Source organism: Pleuronectes platessa, chromosome 13 (assembly GCF_947347685.1).
Source record: "Pleuronectes platessa chromosome 13, fPlePla1.1, whole genome shotgun sequence".
Classification (NCBI taxonomy): domain Eukaryota; kingdom Metazoa; phylum Chordata; class Actinopteri; order Pleuronectiformes; family Pleuronectidae; genus Pleuronectes; species Pleuronectes platessa.
The window spans coordinates 3336572-3355164 of NC_070638.1; the positions used below are offsets into that span (position 1 = coordinate 3336572).

The window sequence follows — 18593 nt, forward strand, 5'->3', positions numbered from 1 at the left end:
ACAGCTTGAACCTGAAGAAAGTAGAAGCAGCCATGGATACAGAAATAGACATCAGCTAGTTTCCACATTTAAAGATCGTGACACAACTTGAAGCACAAAGATCAAGACATAATTAACCTGCAGATACACACACACACACACACACACACATATATATATATATATATATACACAGAGGAAAGAGCTGCAGGTGAAACATATCACTGTGATATATTTTGCACTCTTTCCTCCCACATTCACACTCCTCACGCTCACGTATATACACTCTCCTACACACACACACACACACACACACACACACACACACATCCTCACACATATGTGCGTCTTTGCCTTCATACGCAGCAGCAAACAGTGACTCACACTCTCAAACACAGATGTTTTTTTACATCTCTTGCAGCCATCTCTATGCCATGCCCCCCCCCCCCCCCCCCCCGCCACACACACACACACACGCTCATACATATTACATGCTGCACTTATGTTACAGCTTTACTGACCACACATTCTCCACCACAGCGGACGCTCAACACACTTTCTCGACAGATTTTGTAGCTGCACTGCAAAACACCACATACCTCGTCAATCCAGGAGACGGGTTGTGGTCGTGACTTAATGTTCTTATTGTGCAGAATTCATTTTATTTAAATGATTTATCTTCGATGGCAGCAATTGAGGATTATTTCCCCCTAATTGTTTTCACCCGTAGATTATTTTCCAAATTAGAAAAGCATTAAATCGATGTAATTTCTCAAAATTGCTGAACAATGTTAATCCCAGAGGCCGAAAAGCTTCTTGTGTCCTAACAAATCAAGTTCATCAGATTTACAACAATATAATAATGAGACAAGCAGCGTAACATACAGCTGATTAGCTAATGGAACATTTCAGCGTCGCAGAATATAATGTATTCTGAGTTTATTTTTTATTTCCGTGAGCATTCGGCTCTGATTTGAAAATCAAACCCAACATCTATATAAAACTGATCTGCTTGCATTAATTAGAAAAAGCAATTTGCACAGTTTTATTTTCAGGACAGAACAAGAACATGAATTTTTTGTCTCCTGCATCTTTTTACTTTTGAATCTCCTTCCCTTCCAAAACTATATTCTCTTACACCCGTGTTGTTTATTCCACGTCTACCTCCACATTGTAATTTCTATTTCCATTTTCTGCTATTAAACATTTTTCCTGACTCTAAAAATAACTCTCCTATGTCTCTTCTTCTTTATTCCTCCGCGTCTTCTCCCATGATATTTCCTGTTCCTTCCTTTTTATATCCTTCCTCTCCGTCGTGCTCCTCCTCTTCTTCTTTGATCTTTTTTTCTACTGGCTTCCCTCCTTGATTCCTCTCCCCTCTGTTCTTTGTGGAGCAGGAGGTGCTGCCGGACAGGAAGAGGGTGACCACCAGGAGCTACCTGCCCCTCATGCCATCCGACACTGACAGCGGCAGCAACTTCACCTGCGTGGCCAGCAACCCGGCAGTGCCCATGGGCAAACGAGCCACCGTCGGCCTTAACGTCCACCGTATGTTTGAATCTTTCTCTCTGAGGATGTAAAGGTGCAGGTTATATATTAATTTAGCTGCCCGAGCACTTGTTGAATTATAAACATTAATTTACAGCCTTTATTTTTACCCCTCTCTACTTCAGTTGTTCCGAATCTGACTTGTGCTCAAATTTATTTTGAGGCCAATGTTTAAATAATTAAATTCTCGTCCCTGGAGAAATAACGATGAAGATGATTCGTGTATTTTTCTACCAAGTCTGTGGAGAAGAGCTTGGAACCAGATTTGACTGTGATATTTACAATTTGCGTGACTTATTAATGTGGCAAATCAGACCTCACGCTGCTTGTCAGTGGCCGTAATTCCCCTTTATTTGGAGTTGTCCATTGAATCAGCCTCTTCTTCTGTGCAGATCCACCCACGGTGACGCTGTCCATCGAGCCTCGCTCCGTCCTGGAGGGGGAGAGAGTCACCTTCACCTGCCAGGCCACGGCCAACCCTCCCATCATGGGCTTCAGGTAGGAACACGTGACCCCAACCCTGACCCAGGTTCTGTGACGTGTTGGTGTTGGAGCAGTGAGGCTGTTAAATGCTGTAACACGGTGGTTGTGAGGTCTGAGGCTCCAGCTCAGGGTCCCAGTGTGGGAGCACTGCCAGGCACGTAGCCACTGAGCCTATTGATGTGCATTAAAATGCCATCTAATGGCAGATGTGCAATGTGGTCTATAATATGGAGCAATATAGGATTTTGGCAGGAAACAGTATGAAGGGGAAATGGATAAAATTATTTCTTTAACTTGCATTTATTGAAGGTTTTGGCATCAAGGAACATTTCATGTCTTGTAATGGAAACCATCTTTGCTTTTGGTTTGTTCCTGCTGACGATCTGTGATGTCACTGTGGATGACCTGTCCCATGTGTGTTCTGCGTCAGGTGGGCTAAAGGGGGCGTGCTGCTGGACGGGGCCCGGGAGAGCGTGTTGGTCACCACAGCAGATCACTCCTTCTTCACCGAGCCCGTGTCCTGTCAGGTGTTCAACGCCGTGGGGAGCACCAACGTCAGCATCCTGGTGGACGTGCACTGTGAGTCCAGAGACAACTGACCCGAGATCTGTCTGAAGATCCACCGTTCACACTCGCCTTATGACGCAGTATTACATGTGTTGTGCAGAATATATTCGCAGTTTAGTTAAATTGATTTATATTCAGCAAAACAAATGACAAATGTTAAAGTTAAGAATTTAGTAAAGAAAACAAGTAAAGTGAGCTAACACATATTAACAGTGCATGTAATTCATCTGCAAGTGATAATATTTAATTGCAAAAATATTGAGAACCAGTTTTATTAGGTGTTTGTTTGGTTTAAATAGAATTAGAGACGAATGTCATGTTTTAAAGGACATTAAGGGGTAAATTTGATATATTGTGATTATACCATGAAACTCTTTTTTCCTGTGCAAACTCAGATTTGTAGCCAAGATGTGATCACTAAGTCTAACTAAGGGTTCTCTGTTGTCAGTTGGCCCCATTCTGGTGGTGGAGCCGCGGCCGGTGACAGTGGACGTGGACTCTGACGTGACCCTGAACTGTAAGTGGTCTGGAAACCCTCCTCTCACCCTCACCTGGACCAAGAAGGGCTCCAGCATGGTAAGATCAGAAAGAACAACCATTTGACCTTTAACCTTATCGCACCACACTGATGTCATTGCAATATCAAATACTTAAATGTATACTGGATGTTAGAGAAAGTGGTTTTCACATGGTGGAGTTAGAGAAACATTACTTTATGAATCACAGAGGAGGCATCCATCATGTCCAGACTTCTCTCCCTCATTGTTCCCTCATTGTTATTCACTTATTCAACCTGTCGTCTCCTTGAAAACCATTAAAATAATTGGAAAAGTTATCTGAAGAATCCATATTCCTATCACAGCTCGGCAATAAAACAATGTCAATGTTATTTTCATCAATTGCAATGAAACAAAAGTCAGATGTTAATCAACATATTGCTTTTGCGTTGTGTAAACACAGTGAGGAGGGATAACACACCTCTTACTTATGAAAAGGTTTTTTTCAATCTCTGCCTCTAAAGAAAATGTTAAACCCACAATCTTCTCAAAAAAATAGTCTTTATATTTAGGAAATAATAATGTGACATATATCGGGATATGAAGATATTATCTTTCACTGCCAAGCCCTCATTTCTATCATGTAAATTGAACCTGGCACAGTGATTCTCTACCTGTTCGGCTTCGCACACAAAACAAGTCATCTTTTTTTTTTTTCAAACGCAACAAAAGGTATTTCGTCAAATCCTCTAGAAAACCCACGATCCCAGCTCATATTAATGTCTCAGAGCCGGGCCTCATAAATGTTTGCTCAGCTGTGAAGCAGACGGTTAGTAGGAGACTCCGTCTTCATATCTTAAATCTTTAATTCATGTCTAACAAGTTAAGAAAAGCTCCAGGAAAAAAAGGGAAAAATCTAATGGAGCCTCGCTGAGTAAATCAACATGTTTTATGAATTAAATATGGATCTCCCTCCCTCTCTCTCTCTTATTAGCCTCTCCTCCTGTCTGTCTCTGCTCTCCACCTCCACACATCCACCTCCCTGCTCTTTAATCGTCCACGTCTTCCTGTGTCCAGGTGCTGAGCAACAACAACCAGCTGCATCTGAAGTCCGTGAGCCAGACGGACGCAGGTCAATACGTCTGCAAGGCCATCGTGCCCCGGATCGGAGTGGGAGAGACGGAGGTGACGCTCACCGTCAACGGTCAGTCTCCATTCACTCACACTCTGCAAACACACATGGAGCTGATCTGAGCACAGCAAACACCCTTCAGAATGTGGAGCAGGGATATCAGGACCAGCTTTGTTTCTGGGCCCCGCTCCTGTCTCTGTATCCCACTGACAGCTGAAGCCACTGAGCAGATAATAGAACTAAAATCTTGTTGACCCGGCTTTGTTCGTCCCAGCAGCTAATTTAAAACAGGCAGGACGCCCCCCCCCCCCGGGAGAGCAACAACAGCTTAATAAATCAAAACTGATTCACCAAGAACGCAATGATGAGAAGTTCAAATGCTCCTAAATCCTTTCTGCGGCTGACAAAGTTCCCGGTGGAACCAGGGAGGATGATTTTCACCAAGTGCTGAAAACCAACAGACGCCGACTGCCACAGTACGACCACTCGTCGGAAACCAGATTATTTTTATTGGTCCTCACGAGCGACTGCAAACCGCGTTGCATCGACTTTATGGAGCCGTTTATCCTCAATCAAAGACAAGTTACTGGATCCTGCGACGCATCAAATATGATAGATTCCTCCATTGTCCTGCCACGGATGCAAAGGTTTTTGATTTATGGATCAACATCAGATTTTTTTACCACAACACAATGAGCAGCAGCAACGCAAGTGGCAATATTAATCATGGGGCTGCAGTTAAAAACAGGAGCCAGTGCTTCGTCTCTGCCAGCCGCTTGTTATCTCAGGTTTTATTGTCAGAAGCCAGAGTGATTATGACGGGAGATGAGGAGAAGGATGAGTCCTCACAACACAGACTTCAACATTTACATTTACAATTAGAAACTATAGCTCCTTTTTCTACTGGTGCAAAACCATACTAACCAGAACATCTGGCTTCTGTCTGCAATGGGAACGGTTACAGTTGTCATTCACTCCCTGGTCAAAAGCAATAGATACAGGTTTCACTCAGCTGTGGGTCTGATCGGCAGAAACATGACACCTGAGTGAAAGTGCTGATTCAGCAATCCAGCGAGGTGAGAATGCAGTTTTCACATGATGCATCATGGGAAAATAAAACAGAGCGGGAAACTCCCCCCCTGGCATTTAAAGATATCCACATTTACCTGTCATGAGATAATAAGAGGTTCAATAGTCATCGTGTGGCTGTGGTTCAGGAGGTGGAGCGGGTCGTCCATTAACCTGAGGGTCAGTGGTTTGATGCCCGATTCCTCCAATCGACATTCCAAAGAGTTGTTGGGCAATTTACTGAACCCCCGAAAAGCTGTTCCACCATGGTGACTGTGAATGTGTGGAAGAAAAGTTCTATAAATAAATGCCGTCTGTTTATAGGGTCCTGAAATGAAAACTGACCAATCACAGCTCTTGGCCTCATCGTGGGTTTTCTTCGAAGCCCCCCCCCCCTTTGTGTAGCTGCATAGTTTTAAGTAGTGAATATAAATCATAACTTCTCGTCTGACGCGTGTCTCCGAACACGTCAATAAATCCAACCTGCCTCTCGTGAGAGTCAATCTTCAAATGGAACGTGCTCATTAAAACTGACTCTACGTCCATGGAGAAGAAAACCGGAGGAACTCAAAACTTCCACAGGTTTTTAATCCGACACATTCAGACTCTTCACTGTTCAGCGTGAATAACCGTGTAGCGCCCAGCTGGTTAACTGACCCTCCATCACGTGGACGTGTCCAGCAGATGAAGCTCCCTCCATCTTACGCCCCTGCAGCACATAAGAAGTGAACCTTTCTAAATGAAATATCTCTGTGTCTTCCTTTCCTCCCTCTCTCTGTGTGCCGAACGTCTCTCGGCCCCCTCGTGTCCTGTCTCACTCGCTCAGGTCCCCCCATCATCTCCAGTGATCCGGTGCAGTACTCTGTCAGGGGCGAGAGAGGAGAGATCAAGTGCTACATCGCCAGCACCCCGCCGCCCGATAAGATCGTAAGTCCAAACTCAGAGGCTGTGATTTGTTGTGAGAGGCGCTCGGGCCTGAATCCTGATCAGAGTGAGGACAGACGCATCGTGTCCTTGGGTTGTTTGTCTTTCTATTCATCTATACGTCAGTTTGTCCATCTGCTCAATGGGACTGTTCAAGTCATAACTCAAGACATGTGTTTATACCAGTTCATTACACAAAACATCTGATCTATCCTTCACGTAGCAGATCTTCACATTTGGTTTTATTTTGTCAGTCTTGTCTAACCTGATTTTAACCTTGTTTTTTAATTGTTCACATGTTTATTTATATTAACAATCTAATTATAATCATTATTATTATAAGTAGTAGTAGTAGTTGAGTATTATTAATAAGGATCAACTTATTCTTTTTTTAAATAAAAAGTCTAATTCACTGTGACGTCATATGTCATATTTATCTTATTGTTGCGAGATAGATCCAGTCGAAGTTAGTCTGAGGTCAAAGGTCAAGGTCACTGTGATCTTACACAATATATTTGTTGCATTTTGAATGCTGTCAGGACAAATGTTATCTTGAACTCAAAGGTTAAAGGTCATTTTTATGATTAATATATAATTAAATGCATAATTATGGACCAGAGGTCACAAGTGAACTCACCTGCGACATCGTAATATTCTACAAAAAACTCTTTATTCAATTCTCCGTAACTTCTGAACAGAAGGCCAGAGTCTCACCGTGTCTCCTGCAGGTTGACAGGCTCACGCTGGCAGACGACTGGGAGGCGGTTAATACCAGTCACTTTTCTCCGCCTGTGTAATATTCCAGACAATCGGTACAAGCGGCTTGTTCTCCAACTGCTTCGTGGGAACGACGTGTTCCCTGTCCGCGATGGAAAAAGTGTGACTCATCAAAAACAGCTGCTGCTGAAATGAAACAGGAGAGACACACAGTTCCCTGCACAGAATTCGGGGGAAATGGAGGGAAGGTGTTTGGATAGTCGAGTGTGAGCACTTTTCAAATATGAAGAGGGAGAAAAGGAATGAAACAGTGAAAAATTACATCAGTGCTCTCCGTCCTAACTCTCCGATATCTCCCATCATTCATTTTTTATTCAGTCGACATGTCTTTTATTCTTTCTGGGCTCCTCTAAGCCCATGAGCCATGTCACAGTTCATTTAGACGGTTGCGAGATGCGCTCATTCGCCTTTATCTCATCGCTTTGAACGATGGAGCAGCCTTAGGATGTAATTGTTGCAACAGGATTTCAACACAAGAAATCACCGGGGCCACGTGTGGAAGCCCCGGCTGCACATGTGAGTTCACACAGGACAATGAGACCAGGGTGAAAAAGGTCTCTGGTAAATAACTGGTATAGCTCGTTAATGTGACTGAGCCATTAACGGTTTTCTGTTAAGTATTTACAGTCGTTTGTTTTCCTCACAGACGCAGCGTGTTGTGTTTCTGACGAGTTCACGAACAGATTCTATTTGTGCATAGTTTAAGCTTAATGTGATAATTAATATACTGATGATAGCACAAATACATTGATATGTTTTTTGTCTTTTTAACGGAGCTGTAAGATTGCTGCAAGATGCATTTACGAGTAATTTTCAGCAGCGTTCCTCCACATTTTCTACAGAAAATCTAAATATGGCGTTAGAATAAATTGAAAGACAATATAATCACATTCGACTCGACACAAAACATTCTTTAAAACCACTGATATTAAGAGTTACGGTCACTGGGAGAGAGTCAGTGGAGCCTCCAGATCATTTTGATTTTAGTGTAAATTGAACCCAGCAGCTCAAACCTTTCCAATTCAGTGATCTCTTTCAAAGTGGTTTAACCATCTTTCTTTAAAAGAAAGCTTTCACGCAGATTGCCTTCCCGGCAAACTGTAATGGAATATCCCCCCCGAACGTGCCACAACTGCAGAACTGGGCTGTTTTGTTTTTTTTCCAATCCCTGCATTTTGCTGAAGTCGCTGAGTGCATCACTTGATAAAACTAGAGTTTAATGTGCAGTGTCGGTGCCGGGTATATGTTACAAAATAAGCAGTTTGAGTAAAAAAACCTTTAAAAAGGAGAAAAAATACCAGAATGCTCACGAATCACAAAAGGAGGCAGAAAAATGGAAATAAATTCAGTAATGACATTTGAGTTTGAAGGCTGGAGCGAGTGAGCGAAAGCGTGTGGGGGTGAGAATAGATTGAAATGAGAGCGGCAGAGAGATGGAGGGAGAGTAAAGTTCTGTACCTTTCAGCGTCAATTATCCAATTTTGCAGCGGCAACATGACAGAAATCAGAGCTTTTAGGAAGCTTCAGCTCTTTGCTGCACTGGCAGAGAGCTCGGAGCGTATAATGTGATACGACATTATAGTCTCGGCTTAATGCAGAGACACAAGGACTTATAAAATATGGAGTATGATTCTGTGCGTGTGTGTGTGGGCGCGTGCATGTGTGTGTGTGTTTGTGTGTGTTTCAAAGAGGCAACGGCAGATTGAGAAAGCAGCGAAAGCCGTACAGTGGTGGAGCGACAAAATGATTGTGAGGAATTGTGATAAAGAAAGAGAAACGGGAGGATTGTGAGACGCAGAATGTGGAGACGGAAAAACATGCATTCCACAACAGCGTCAATTATTGGAGTAGAAAATGAAAAGCAGAAGATTTCGGGGGTTTTCTCTTTTATTTCTTCTCCCTGAGGCTCGATCACATTTCTCATTTTCCGTTTGTTTTAAAAAGCAGGTTAAAAGGTACATCAGCCCAACATATGGGTCCATGTATATTTGATATCATCGTGTTCCATATTTGATAACCTCTGTGGTTAATAATTTTTTACATTTCAGTGACAGAATTTATGGATGACATTGCACTGAGGACAACTCTGTTAATTTCTGTTAAAACAAAAGCAAATCAACGATTTAAATAGTAAGATAATACAACTTTTCTGTTTTGAAGGATTTGACAAACCAGTTAATCCTCTTGTCCAATAGCTGAGCTCCCTTTCTCAGAATCATTTCATGAATTAGCTTCATTCTTTAGATGTAAAAATGGAAAAATAAGGATGAATATGTGTCCTTCTGTTGCTGGTGGATGTGAGATTTCTCAATTTGCATTCACATCACTTCTATGCTGATGACACAAAGTTATATGTTGAACGTGGAACTTCCAGAAACACTCATATCTGACGTCTGCCTTCAATCATCTTTGAAGTGAAGCCACAGTCAGACGCTTCCTGGTTTATGCAGATTATTTTAGTGTAATGCACATTTAGCTTGACTGACAAAGCTGATTTGAAATACACTAAAGAGTATTAACTAAAAAGTCCTGTTGGCTTGCTCTCTCGGACTCCTAGTGAAACAAAGAACTGAATTTAATATACTTCTTAATGTTTTATAAATGTAATAATAAGATGCTCACTGAGTCCCCACTGACTGGATCTTTATGTTAAGGTTTTCTCCACAACAGTATTAATAGTTATTTCAAAAGCAAAATAAACACATTCCAGTTTTAGTTGGATTTGAATAAGGCTAATAATATTATTCCTTTTTTAAGTCACAAGGACAACAACGAATATAGGATCTATTTCCTGCTGAGACTCACTTCCGTCTCGTTACCTTCTCTTAACACTGGCCGAACTAGTGTCTGTGTGATTGAGTCTGTATCCAGGTCTGTTGTGGTTTACACTCTTTAAGACGAGATAAAGTGAAATTAGCATTATTGAGCCCTGAGGGGAGATCGGAGGGTTGCAGCAGTAAAAGCAGAGTTTAGATATGAATCAAACAAATTACACATATCGGAGATCACATCTCCATCACACTAATACCGAGCTGCTATCAGCTTGAAGGACGTCCTGCTGCGTTTATCGGGAGGAGGTTTACAGACGCACCAGACGTTTCCTCTTAACATCTTAATGTCAAGCACACCTGCTTTATTTTGGAAACAGGTTTTTAAGATCAAACATGAAAGTGAGAGCCGAGTAGGAAATGTGCCCCAGTGGCCCATAACTATCGGCTCCTGCTTTTTAAAATGTAATTAAAGGAACAATAAGCAGTAGCTCCGCCTGACACGGGCGTGTTTACAGTCCCGTCCTCCCTTGTATCTGCTGGTCGATGATTAGAAGCTGATTAAAGACGTGTGTTCCAGGTCTGGGCGTGGAAGGAGAACGTGTGGGAGAAGGAGAAGGGCACCCTGATGGAGAGGTACACGGTGGAGCAGAGCAAACCTCCGTCTCAGGGCGGCGCTGTCCTCTCCACGCTCACCATCAACAACGTCATGGAGTCGGACTTCCACTCGCCGTACAACTGCACCGCCTGGAACGCGTTCGGACCCGGCACCATGATCATCACCCTGGAGGAGAAGGGTGAGAAAACACTGGGGAAATACATGAGTTTGTGGGTTTTGAATATATTACAATTAATGTGAATACAGCTGATTTTATACTTTCTTAACATAAAGCATAAATGAATCATGTACCTACTGTTAAGATATCGCAAATATGTTATGAGTTGTTCCTCCTCTTAAATTGATAATTAGTTAGACGGCAAAGAATCTAAATGATTTATACATTAGCTGCAGGTTTTCTTTATCAAACTTTAGGGCTTTAGTAAATCAAAGTTACCCTGGTGTTGTTGAGCAGGCTCATGATTTGTTAGATCTCATATTGTTTTGCATTATGTTTGCTTTCCTGTCAGAAAAGCTTTTCTGTGCTCAGAGACAAATGACAATCATAAAACCTGTTGATTAATAATTCATAATGCAAAGACTCACAATATGTGTTGATCTTTCCGCGCAGTTACAGACATCGCTGCTGTGATGGTCGTCCATGAGAGCTCAGCCTTTTGGGCCAGAGGGGAAAAATGTGTTGATGTTTCACATTTGAAATTTTGGCAGCGACGCTAAATCTCCTCCAGCTCAGTGAAAACATTCACTTACAAAACACAAGGAGCACAGAGGTGACTTAAGAAGAGCGACCGTATAGAATGCTCAGGTTAAATAACTATTATAGAAAAGGTTATTAGGAAATACATACAATTTTATTTTGTTAAGCCCCTACCACGTGGAGTCTGACCACTAGTGGCACTACAGAGCAATGTTTTTATAGAATCACTCTTTTTTCATAAAAAAATGTGTACTCTGTGTTGTACAAGGACACTAGAATCCACTTGTATGTATATTGTGTGTTCTAGTCTCAACTAGGACACAGGTGATGCAATGCACTACCCTGCCTGCAGGTCCACACAGGGGCGGATCCAGGGGTGGTACTGGCACTGATACTAACAATACATATAGATATATACACAATGTGCTTGAACAAGGAACCATTATTTAAATATGTACAATAATGTGTCGCCATAGAACTAACAGTAAATTGAATCAGGAATTGTGTGCCGGACATATAATTGGCCCCTCTCTTTGAATTGTAGCCCCCTGATGGCCCCTGATGTAGAAAAATCCTTCATCCGCCCCTGGGTTTTTACATTTTGTAGCAGTCATGGGCCAAGAACTGTAGCAACATCCCAAACAAATGGATTTAAAACATCTCTATATATATATATTAAAAAGTATTATATATTTTTAACATCAACTTGGACTTTTAAACTCACAGGATTCGAACCATGAACCTTCTCAAAATTCCAAACGTTTGTTAGGGCACATAAAGGCCTTTTTATTGTGAAACACAGAATGTAAGAAAAACTGTGTGTGTCTGCACCGACAACTCTGCAGTGTTCATGTCACCGGAGGAGACGCTGCGCTCTCACTGTTCAAACTGAAGTGCCCCTGAGCAAGACTATTAGGTGTCATCTGGGGGACAAACAACAGGCAGCGTTGTAAGTCCATTCAGGACGGTTCTGCATCTTATTGCCAGGGCTTGGTTTTGTCACATTACGCAGAGAAAATGATTTTGTTCATGCTCTGTCAGTTGTAACTGACTCTTATTCTTTCAGCTGTCAGATTTCACCGGCCTCAGAGGATCCCCCGAAATACCTTTAAGAGAGAGAGAGAGAGAGAGAGAGAGAGAGAGAGAGAGAGAGAGAGAGAGAGAGAGCTTGGATTTGTCCTCATGCATTCCAACTGTGTTTTTAGCCCTTATCAGACGTGCAGACATGATTTATCAACACAACCAGGCCTCACAGATTCAATATTAAGCTCGGGCACAACAGGATTTATGCTTGAACGACACCCGAGCAGGTTTGTGTAACAATGCGCCGGCAGCTGTCCCTCAACCTGAAACCTTCTTTCTGCCTGTGTTTGTTTCAGATATTGTTCCAGTGGGAATTATCGCCGTCAGTACCGTGGGCTCCTCCATTCTGCTGCTTATGTTTCTACTGGCACTCGCCTTCTTCCTCTACCGCCAACGCAAAGGCAGTGAGTGCACGATGTGGTTCTTCAATGTGTGTGTGTGTGTGTGTGTGTGTGTGTGTACACGCTCACACACTCTCACTGTGTGTCTGTCACTCTTCTCTTTCATCCACTCTCTGTCATTCTGCCTTTCCTTGGAGAAAGGAACATATGTCAGCCGTATAGCATTTTATTCAAATGAGATTAATGAATATTCATATAATAAAGTCTTTAAACGCCTACAATATGTTTTTATATCACTGTTACGGAATTGTGCAATTATTTTCTTAAATAAATCGCTTTTCATATGCGGACGAGATAAAATACACAACAACGGAGCAGAAAACAGCAGCATTTAAAGGTGGAGTGTTTAAATTATGAATTCCTATATGTTATTTCCACAGCCTGCGGCAAACCAATTAGTGTTTATCATCCCAAACCACACTCGCACACAAGCCCGAGCGCCTCAGAACAAGTGGTGTCTTCAAGTTGTTTCATTTTTCAGCCGCTCCGTCGCAAATAAAGAGTTTGAAAGACAATGAAGGTGACGGGCACATTCCCCAGAGGGATTTTCTGGGGATAAGAGTATATTTTCTGGTTTAGAGCTGATAACACCGCGGCAGAAAAGATATTGTTTGGGAATTGAAACTCAAACAAACATCGCGGCGGCTCCAGATAAGCAGTCTCTCGTTTGACGGCTATGATGCAGCTCAAGACTTCGCAGATTGAAATCTTTGCTTTTGAGGTTTCTGTGGAGGAGAGTCGCTCATGTTGACAAGCGTCGACTGCTCTGTGTGAAGGATGTGTGAATTAAACTCAACAATGTGATGTTTATCGTAGAAAAAGAACCTGAAATGCGCCTTTTTGGTCTTTCTGTGACTCGGATTTTCAGTTTTATTGTTGCAGAAAAACAAAAAGAGACACGTCCATTTCAAACGCCCCCAGATTTCCAGTGGTTCTGCTTCATTTTGTCTGTTTCATCCGTGTCCGTCAGCTTCCAGATGACGAATCAAGGCTAAAAATGAACGTTGAGCCATATGCAGTTTTTTTTTTTTTTTTGGTCTGGCATCAGTTTTCAGGAAGATTAAACATTCACACTCATGTGAAACTTCCACTACGAGTCACATTAGTCAGAAATTTTGAAAATCCCATAAATGTTGCTCTCATATTAACAGTATTATCACAATAACGTAAAGACAATTCATAGTCTTTTCATTTACCAAAGATCTCTGTGAAAATCTCCATCTTCCTCCTCATCTTCAAACCTCAGGGAGACGGAATGAGCCGTTCTCCATCCTTTAAAATTCAACCCACCACCTCCCTCTGCTTTCTGTGGCTGCAGCATATCAAATTGTTTTAATGCTCCATTAACAACTGAGATAAATTAAGACAAACAAGGCAAATAATGGCTCCGACAAGTCAGACAAAAAAACAGCATAAAACAGAACGAGTAGTTGTTACTGTGTATTTTCTGGTTTTCTTCTTTTCCCGTTTTAACCAGACTGTTGAATACATCAATAATTTATTTCCACGTTGACTCAGAATTTGACTGGAGGTTGTGTATTTTTTTGTGTGTTCCAGGTCGCCGGGGTGTCACCCTGGGTAAACCAGACATCAAGGTGGAGACAGTCAACAAAGAGACCCACAGCCTGGAGGAGGAGGCGGCCAACGTCTCCACAGCAACCCGGATGGTCAAGGCCATGTACTCCGTGAGTAGATCCCCCCCCCCCCCACCCACCCCCACCCCCCCATCTGAGTCACCGGGGGCCATGGAGAGGAGACGTACGGGTCAATGGCCTTAAATGTGCAGCCACACTGACACAAAGGGCAACATGGCAGGGGAGGCGACTACGCACACTCCTGCACGAAGCAAACGCACAAACAGCGGATCCACACACGTCAACAATATACATAAAAACACACAAAAACAAAGTGAGCATTTTTTTAAAAGCTCGGCCCAAAACCTTTTCTTTTGTTTCTGCCCTCTGAGCGTTTCTCTTCTTCCAATCTCTTGGGATGAAAAACCTGATACTCTCTTTTCCTCTCCCCTCCCTCTCTTCCTTCCTCTTTCCTTTCTCACCCTCCCTCTTTTTTCCGTGTGTGTGTTTCGTTGTTTGACGGTTTAGTTTCTGCCCTCTGTTTCCCTCTCTCCCTCCACTCAGCCGTTCAAAGACGACATGGACCTGAAGCAGGAAGTGCGGAGCGAGAGCGACACCCGGGAGGAGTACGAGCTCAAGGTGAGGCGCAGGGTTTAGCATTTTGACATAGGTTGTTTTATTTGAGGTTATTTCCCGCATGGTGCACAGGTTTATCACATGTCATGAACTATGTGGTCATATCTATCATTTGTCCTGATTACCAGTTGCAGTTTTTCCTCAGGTTCGGTGTTTGCACTGGAGGTAAAGCTTTGCATTCATGAACATATATTTGTTGTAGGTCAGCATTTGATCGATCCCTCATTTATTTAGTTATTTTTTCACTTTTCAGATGTTGTAAAATCGTCTAAAAGTCTCAAAAGCATCGATAGATTGTTGTGGGGAACAATGAAACAATGAAATCCCCAGTCCAGCTGACAGTGTTTCTTTACGATGGAAACCATTACAGATGTTAACGGTCAAGGACACCTCACATGAATCCAAGCTAGCATAGAATAGATGTGTCTCGGTAACTCTCGCTCTTCTCTGTGATCACAGGATCCAACCAACGGCTACTACAACGTCCGAGCCACCACCCACGATGAGGCGCGCCCCCAGTCCCGGGCCATCCACTACCAGGGAGAGTTCCGACCCCCGAACCCAAACAGCGGGCCAGCCGGGGCCTCGCCCGGCGGACCCTCGGCCACCCCCGGCGGTGCAGTCCCCCCCAGCGGCGTGCCAGGCTCAAGGACAGGCTGCTATGACCCCCGCCCGCCTTCCAGGATGTCCCACGCCAGCTACGCCCAGTTCAACACGTTCTCCAGGCCGCAGCCGAGCCAGCAAGCGCCGCCCAACCCGACTCTTCAATCGCCCGGGGATTACCCGGGAGACTGCGGCATGCTGGAGAGCACAACCCAGATGGCCTACGACAACTACGGATACCCCTCCCAGTATCCCAGCTACCGCATGGGCTTTGCTCCGCCCATAGAGGAAGGGCCATCCTATGAGATGTATGCAACAGGACAAGGGACCGGGCCAGGGCCAGGACCAGGGCCAGGACCAGGACCAGGACTAGGACCAGGACCAGGACTAGGACCAGGACCAGGACATGGGCCAGGACCCGGCCAAGGACAAGGACCAGGTCCAGGACCCGGACCAGGACAACAAAGTCCTGAAACAGGGCTAGGGAATTACGGAAGCTCCACCCGCTTCTCATACTCGTCTCCACCTTCTGACTATTCCCAGAGACACACACAGCGGATGCAGACTCATGTGTGAGAACACACACATACACACACACACACACACACACACTTTTGACTGGCTTTTTGCATCAGCAGCACTTATACCACATGAAGAAACTTTGAAACAAAAACAAAACATTCAAGAATCTGGTGCATGGAAGTCAAGTTAATTTTCAAAAACCTAAAACAACACAACATTTCACAGCAGCATCGCATACACAATAGGTAGCAGCAATACAACACGTGCAAAGCAACAGTCACACACAATCGCGCAGCCCTTCTGTTGCATGCTTCGACACGAGCAACAGACACAATCATGAGCAAAGAGATGAAGAGAGGAGCGAGCACTTTGAGGACCGGACAAAAAGAGGAGCAGCGTAAAAAAAAGAAACTTCTCCTCCTCCTCGTTTCTCCTCTTCGACGTCTCCCTGCATCACCTCCTCCCCCCCCCCCCCCCCCCCGTCTCTGTAAATAAGCTCAACTTCACATTCAGAAGTCATCACCTTGTACAAAACCCTAAACAGTGGGATGCAGCAAACCTCCCTGTAATCCACACGATTTGCATTTTCTGACTTTTGCAAAAAAACACACACACACACACAAACACACACACACACACAGAGATCTTTAAAGACTCATTTGTTTCTATACATTGCAGCAACGAGGCAGCTTGGACTATAACCACATCTGGCACTTTGTGATCCCCTCTCCTCACTATAACCTACCCAGTGGCCATTTTTGTACGAGCTCTACCTTGATTTGAGCGGGACAAAGCTTCCTGAGGCGGCGCAGTGAGCGACCGGAGTGCCAATGCTTACGTGCCAACACACACACAGACCTTTATCGAGGTGTGTCTCCTCTTTTTGAAAAGTGTACGTGACGAGATGCTCCGGACGCCTCATCGGAGAGGAGAGGAGAGGTAGCAAGCGTCTCTGGAAACTCCTTCTCCTCCTCATCTCTCACTTTTATCTTCATGATGCATTTCTCTTCTTCACATTTCACTCAAGGTCGAAGCCGTAAACTGTATTTGTGAAGCGAAGTGTGGCGGGAGTGCGTTTCTTTTTGTTTTCAGCATTCGATGAATCTCTGCATTTTGTACAGAAAAGATACCTCCCCTGTTCTCAAGTGTCAAAAAAAAAAGTATTTGTTTCTCTCACTTGCACAGTAGAATAGATTTGTTTTCCATATTTATACCAGAAACGCGAGTGGAAAGAAATGGCATTACATTTTATAGTATTTTTATAAGGAGTTGTGGACCAAAGGTTCCGAGTTATTGGGTGACACTCGCTTTGTGACGTGGCGACGTGATCGTTCCTGGAAACGTTTTGAGTTTCTTTAAAAAGAGATGGATGGTATTTTTCAAGCGGATGCTGTAGATTTAAATTAGAAATAAAAAAATGAAGAGATTCATTCCAAATTGGTTGAAATCTCTTCAGGGGGATTTCTCTGTTTGGTGTGAAGCTCTTCCTTCGACTTCCGGTCTTGTGACTGGACTGCCTTTTTGTAAACGTCGACGACATTCAAAGCGATGGATGGAGAAGAAGCTGCTGCTCACTTTGAGCCGGCTGCAAACTTTGTAAGCGATGAGAAGGTCCACGTGTAGTTTAACATATCAAACTGAAGGTACAGAGAAGTCCTGGAGCTCCGATGGTACTTTGTACATTTATCTGTAAGTACTCTGGATCCCTCACTGGAACGGAAACTTTGGTATTGTACGTCTGAGCTTTTTACCCATTTCGTTGTGTCAGCCTTGTTGTGTGTGTGTGTGTGTGTGTGTGTGTGTGTGTGTGTGTGACTGCGGCTTTTGACCACACAGCTCGTGATCATCTGTGTTTAAATATATATATACTTTTTGCTCTAACGTCAAATGATGCAGCGATTAAACAAATCCAGCATTCGAGTAAATCTCTGCGGCACCGTTACACAAATGTCACGTTCGTCTGCTTTGTCTCCAAACGCACAAGAAGGACAAAAAGGCTTTTTAAAGGCTGAACAATGTGGATTATTATCTGCGCAGCGAGTACAACTGCAAAGTTTGAATAATCAGCTGAAAGAGGATTGTGTGGCTGATACAAAACGTTATATTAAGTAAGACTTGCTGAAAACGGCGTGTTATAACTTCCTCACGTTGGTGTTCAGACATTTAATTTGAGCTGTAGAGATTTTCTATTCAAGTGCAAACTAATTTTCTTGTCACAACAGTGCACTAGAAAATCCCTTTTGGCCTGATTCATGTACAAATTCTGTATTTCACCTCATCAGGAAATTATTCGACTTCTTCTGACTTGCTTAATATTTGACTTTCTCTGTAACTGAGATTAAATTCTACATCTTTCCTTTTTAAACTTCTGCTGGCGACCACGAGGAAACTCCTTCAACATTTTGTCTCTACCTTCTCCTGAGGTTACATCTGTTTTATCCCACAGACAAAGTTAAGAGACAGAGACTCAACCCACTTAGTATCTGCACCAGGTTATTCAGCATTTAAAAATGATGGATGGCGCTTTGCAAAAGATCAGAGGCCACAAGGGTGAAGCCAGGAATCTCAGCACCTCCATCACCTACTCATTGAGTCCTAATACTTATAAGCCGCCCTATCAAACCTTCCCAGATACAGTATATTATGGTAATTTTCTGCAAAAGGGCAGTAAAACTCATATTTATTGCCCCTATTTTGAATAAACACTCTGAGAAA

At 43.3% G+C, this 18593-nt stretch overlaps 1 protein-coding gene across 1 annotated transcript in view; it reads left to right on the forward strand.

Moving 5' to 3' along the window:
- kirrel1b (kirre like nephrin family adhesion molecule 1b) overlaps window positions 1-16353 on the forward strand; it is a 73047-nt gene extending 56694 nt beyond the window's left edge. Inside the window, exons 5-16 of the mRNA XM_053438589.1 lie at window positions 1377-1527; window positions 1920-2025; window positions 2441-2589; window positions 3026-3153; window positions 4152-4278; window positions 6101-6201; window positions 10324-10540; window positions 12439-12546; window positions 14101-14228; window positions 14682-14756; window positions 15213-15666; window positions 15763-16353. Coding sequence (XP_053294564.1) covers window positions 1377-1527; window positions 1920-2025; window positions 2441-2589; window positions 3026-3153; window positions 4152-4278; window positions 6101-6201; window positions 10324-10540; window positions 12439-12546; window positions 14101-14228; window positions 14682-14756; window positions 15213-15666; window positions 15763-15932 — 1914 coding nt within the window. The 3' untranslated portion in view covers window positions 15933-16353. The remainder of the gene's footprint in view (window positions 1-1376; window positions 1528-1919; window positions 2026-2440; window positions 2590-3025; window positions 3154-4151; window positions 4279-6100; window positions 6202-10323; window positions 10541-12438; window positions 12547-14100; window positions 14229-14681; window positions 14757-15212; window positions 15667-15762) is intronic.
- Window positions 16354-18593: the final 2240 nt, after the last annotated feature.